The 5,133-nt window shown below is 36.5% G+C and overlaps 1 protein-coding gene across 1 annotated transcript; it reads right to left on the bottom strand.

Moving 5' to 3' along the window:
• Positions 1–297: 297 nt before the first annotated feature.
• Positions 298–4,933, bottom strand: LOC579000 (glycine N-methyltransferase-like). Its single transcript, XM_030994066.1, has 5 exons — positions 4,782–4,933; positions 3,350–3,465; positions 2,441–2,691; positions 938–1,059; positions 298–619 (listed from the first exon to the last, which is right to left on the bottom strand). The coding sequence occupies exons 1-5, from the start codon at positions 4,886–4,888 to the stop codon at positions 457–459; spliced, it is 759 nt and encodes a 252-aa protein (XP_030849926.1). The 5' UTR covers positions 4,889–4,933; the 3' UTR covers positions 298–456.
• Between the last annotated feature and the right edge of the window lie 200 nt (positions 4,934–5,133).

Genomic DNA, 5,133 nt, shown 5'->3' with positions numbered 1-5,133 from the left:
ACCAATTAACTAGTTACAAGGGTTAGATTGCCCTTTAAAGGCATCTTTAAATCTGAGATGCACGGCCTTACGTGTTTTCAGTGCCTGTGATATGGTGTATTATTGAAGCCCTAAAAAAATCCCGCTTCAAAATGATCAAAAAGTGCCTCAAAAAAGCAAAAATATGTCTGAGTGACCGGTTTGACCATACTCGATTTTCCCAATAGATTGTAGTGTTATGAAAACCGTTAGGAAAACGCAAAATTTGGTTATGATTTCTAATCATAAATATCTTGATAATCAAACGGCTTGTAAAAGTCACGGGGTTTCTGACTGACCTAAAGGTTTATAATTATCATTGAAGCATGAGTTAAATCGAGGATTGTGTTTCAGAATCTGAGACAAAGTTACCGGATCCCTTTAACACACATGATAGTGACAGAGCCCTCTCACTGTTATCGTAAAGTAGACTTTAATCTATTCGTGCACAACATGTTGAAAATAGGCCGTATCTTCTGTGTCAACATGCTCCTGTAGTTCAAGATCACCATAGAGGGAGTAATTGCAATTTGATCCAAACATCTCTTTGAGTAGTGCAGTGAACTCGTGAACGTGGACGGGAGCTATCGGAATCAATACCCTGTTAAGTACATACATAGGTAAATGGTTATTAATGTGTAAAAAAGTGGTACTGATGAGATAACAATGTTTATACATGTACTTATGTCGATACTGATTGAATGTTGGGTTGCCAATTTTCGAATGCCTACGCCGTATTAAACAGCAATGCTAGTTTTTGTAATTATTAAATACAATATATAAGTGTCCTCTCGAATGGGGTTTGCAATCTTCCATAATAAGACATTGATTTATACATTATTTTCAACTTTTGAAACAAATTAACGGCGCTTCGGGTAAACTTGCCCTAATAAATTAAATTACATTACTTTCCACTTACTTTTCTAAATTTGTATTACCCGTTTCATCACTCTTTACCACCAAGTGGTAAATGATGTCTACTCGCTGACGAACGCCGTCTTTTTCTATCACTTCCATCGAGACATCCGAAACAGTGTCTACCTAGTAAAATGATTGAAAAGAAAGGACAGAGGTTTATATTTAATAAGTTTGTTACTTTAGCCTAAAGCTATCTTTCAGTGTTATCATGAACGAGGTAATTTACTCTCCCTCAAACAAAGGCGTACAACCTCTTTATTCATTTATTGGTGCATGTACATTTATGTAAAGGGAATATGTTTTATGTTTAATAAGGGTTTATTAGTAGAATAATATTTTTCGCTTCACATAAATGCCGTTGGGGTATTTAGGAGAACTGAAGAACAAAATCTTAATTCATTATCGTTTGTTGTTATACGTCAAGTTCCAGGGTAATTCGAAATGACAATATCAAAGTGGTTCTAGGACAATTACCCCCTTAGGACTATTACCCCTTTGGACAATTACCCTCTAGGACAATTACACCCAGGATATATTTGCCTGTGCTTTGCACAATATATTATCCTTGTACATGGGCAAATTTTTTCTATTTTAATCACACACACAAATCATGTTCTTTACTTTTAACTGCGATGTTAATTTATCTTAATCCGGTTAAAGTTCGTATTAAAATGTAGATGATTTATTTTCTTTTCATATGACACCAAACTAATGGTAGTCAAGGTTTCCCTAAAATGTAATACAATAACCTATTTTTCGGTAAAAGGGCCCCTCCAATTGAAGGGGCGACCGCTACAAATAAAATAAAAACACCTCTGAAATATTGTGTATTATATCAAAATCTTTCGAATAAACAAGGTGTGCTTAAAGTGTGTGTGGTAGTGGCAGGCAGCTCAAAAGCTAAGCATGATATTTGGCCCTACGCTTATTGGAACTTCATTTTGGCTGAATCTCCTTTTAGAAGATCAATAATAATATAATATCCATCATATCTTAAAGCACCACTGTACTACTTATAGCTACTTGCGCCCTCTATATAGCAAACGATGCCTAACCGGTGCCTGTTGGTCCCCCATGATCCCTTTTTTCATGTTAATTGAGAGTCAATTTGATGGTATAACCACCTGTCAGTGACCTTGCAGGGAATTATAATCGCCTTGGACAAACTAGTTCAGACGGGCTTTAAATCCATATATACTCTAGATCTAGACTATATCGTAAGACTGTATTGCCGACCCATCTTATAAAACAAATAATGCACTTTTTGTATAACAATAGTTGATGGTGTCTTATTAACTTATTGATACTGCTGGATCTAGCTTGGATAATTGTTAAATTTCGAAAATGCTCTTTGTCCTCAATCCTTTGAAATTACGATTTCCGAAACTTATCTAAACCTGGATTCTGAAGCGAAAACAAAACCAAGCAGAACCTCTGTAGTAATCGCTATCAAACGGAATGGAATATGTAACAACTTGAGAGGACACATTTGAAGCACACAAACCTTATGATAAATGTTCTTATTCACAGCAATGCCATGATCGAGCATCGAATCCAAGTTCCTGTGGTCGATCAGTAATAATCCACCTGGTTTCAAGAACTTCCTAAAGTTTGTCAAACACTTTCGATAGAGGCCAAGCTGTGGGGGCAAATCCACTAGGTGTAAAATCGAACTTCCCAAGCAGAGCACGGCGTCGAATGGCTCTTGATCTGGTAAGTCCTCACTTAACGTCAGCCAGTTGGCTCGCTTTACAACTACAGCCACGTAAAAAGAAGAAAAAAAGGGAAATAGAATAACAAAAATCTAAGTCTTTTAAAAACCTTTTTGAACTCGGAGTGAATATCATTACTGCATGGATATATATGAAAGTATGTGTGTGAGTGTGTTGCTTAATGTTAAAAGGGGCCAAATCCACTTGTGACCTATTTTCAATTCCTTTGTTGATATGTGCAAGTGACACACGATCATTAAATGTATTATACTGCATCTAAATTGAATTTTTGTTCAACTTACAAAACGGGCTAATTTCAAACTCATTCATTACGATTCCATTAACCAAAAAACAGCTGTTAACTTTATACAAGAGAAAGTGTTAAATTAAATATGCAGATTTTACTCAAAAAGGCCATATTCCCATTCATATATATATATATATATATATATATATGGTGTTGATATAATCTCAGAGCTTGTTTGATCTATTCTAATGACAAATAGACTCTATCTACAATAAATCATATCGTCGCAATAATTTCAGAAAAAGGATTAAAAACAGATTATTCCAATCTTTTGAAAAATAGGGTATGGTGGATCAGATTATTAAGTATTGTTTTACTAATGTGTGTAGTATTAAACTGAGGGAAAGATAATACAATATTTAAATGAAAAGGATGGGTAAAAAACATGCCCTACCCCAGTCTTTAAGTCCAAGACGTGTTTTCTCTGATCTAGCGTAGACGAGCATCGCTTCAGCATCATCACAGCTAACGACTTCCATTCCCTGCTCGAGCAGGAATACCGAGTCCACACTGTGTAAAGGGGAGTATTGAATACTTGTTATTTATTATGCCGGAACTCACCGTGATGGAATAAGTAGAGGGGGGGGGGGGGTGTGGCAATAATTTGAAACGTAGTGTACGTGTGCACATAGCAGTCCGTCTTTCAACGATAAAGTTCAGTTCTGGTCATGTATTTATTCTTCTAAGACAATCTTCCGCAAGCTCACAAGATATTTGTCACCATTCCCAGAACATTTCCTTTAAACTACTCATTTTATTTAATGTTTATGCTGAACTTGAAACATCCCAAAGTTATAAAACACATTTGGCATAGTACAACCTCATAGCTTCAATATAGTACATATGAAGTACTCGGTTCCAAAAGGTGTCGTGGACGAGTGGATTTGTCACCAGAATGTGAATCACAAGGTCCGCGGTTCAAGTCCCACCGCGGCACGGCCTTTAGCAAGGCATTGATCTACATTTGCCACTCTCCATCCAGGTGTTCAATAGGTACCCGGTAGGATGCGAAAGCTAATGTGCTTAGATTAGCAATTGTGCGCTTGTAAAAATGACGCCTAGCTGGAATGTTCCCAAGGGAGAGCAGAATGTGCATACATGTAAGCCTGAATCCGTTGACTGGGGTAATAATATATATATATATATATATATATATATATATATGTTAAAGGTAATACAAAGTTTTGGGAAATGTTGAAAATTGGCTGGATAGTGATTCTTTACAATTTCGATATATTTGGCTGCCTATGTGGATGTATTATAAGCACTAGTAAATTTAGCCCCTAAAACACTTCTGCTTTCGAGAAAAATTGAATATAAAAAAATGTACCGGTGCTCCCGGTAAATTTTGATGAATTTCAGATAGCGACTACGGCCATACAATGGTAGCTGCGACCATGAAAATCTCAGAATATGTAGTTGTGATATAAAATTTTCATACGGGAATAGCCAATCTGTAGATTTTAGTCCAGAAACATTGTTTTATAGATAAATCAATATATTGACCTTGAGAGGGAGCCAGACAACATAACAAGTTTATTATTTACAATTTAATCACTTTAGACTCGATTTCGACCGCGACAACGATCACTTAATATTTAAGAATCGCATATGCTTCCAATATCTTCATTTGAACCAAATTCATGACCCCAAACTCCATGACTCCTGGAAAGTACTCATTTTTGACAAAATATGGATTTACGTCTTTGTGTCCCTGAACCGTCGAATTTAGTTGTACTAATATTATCATACATAGTATTATCAAAGTTCGTTTAGATCGAGCTTTTCTGGACTACCTTTTAATTAGTTAGCATTTCTACACTTACCCTTTACCACAAGCTAGGTCAAGAATCCGATGACATTTTTTACTTTGTAACACTCCTAGCAACCAGTTCTTGTACTTAGACGACCGCTCCCTCCGCGATGCCCCCATCTTCTTAAGACTAAGTTTGTTAATGACGTCACTGTCATCAAACGGATTAGGTGCAAGGTCCTAAAAGAGAGAAGAAAAAGGAACGAAAGTTCATTGTAGTAATTTGAATTCTCGCTATCCCCGATATGTTAACAAATACCTGTATGTTACCTTCAGGCCCCCATTTCAAACGCAGTCTGGGATAGTTTGGTGACCAAGTCGCTTCCGGTCCATTTCGTGCGGCCGCAGTGTGCTGTGCATTTCGG

This window comes from Strongylocentrotus purpuratus, unplaced genomic scaffold, assembly GCF_000002235.5.
Source record: "Strongylocentrotus purpuratus isolate Spur 01 unplaced genomic scaffold, Spur_5.0 spur5_scaffold_20, whole genome shotgun sequence".
Lineage (NCBI taxonomy): Eukaryota > Metazoa > Echinodermata > Echinoidea > Camarodonta > Strongylocentrotidae > Strongylocentrotus > Strongylocentrotus purpuratus.
Note: the sequence above shows the minus strand (reverse complement) of the source record. Positions and strands in the feature narration are given on the sequence as shown.

What these genes read in the sequence shown, in the direction of transcription:
- LOC579000 (XM_030994066.1), bottom strand. Translation starts at nt 4,888, where the DNA reads ATGGGGGCATCGCGGAGGGAGCGGTCGTCTAAGTACAAGAACTGGTTG. An exon ending in GACCTAGCTTGTGGTAAAGG is followed by an intron (nt 3,466 to 4,781) that starts GTAAGTGTAGAA and finishes CCCTTTACACAG; the next exon opens with TGTGGACTCGGTATTCCTGC. An exon ending in GGTAATACAAATTTAGAAAA is followed by an intron (nt 620 to 937) that starts GTAAGTGGAAAG and finishes TGTACTTAACAG; the next exon opens with GGTATTGATTCCGATAGCTC.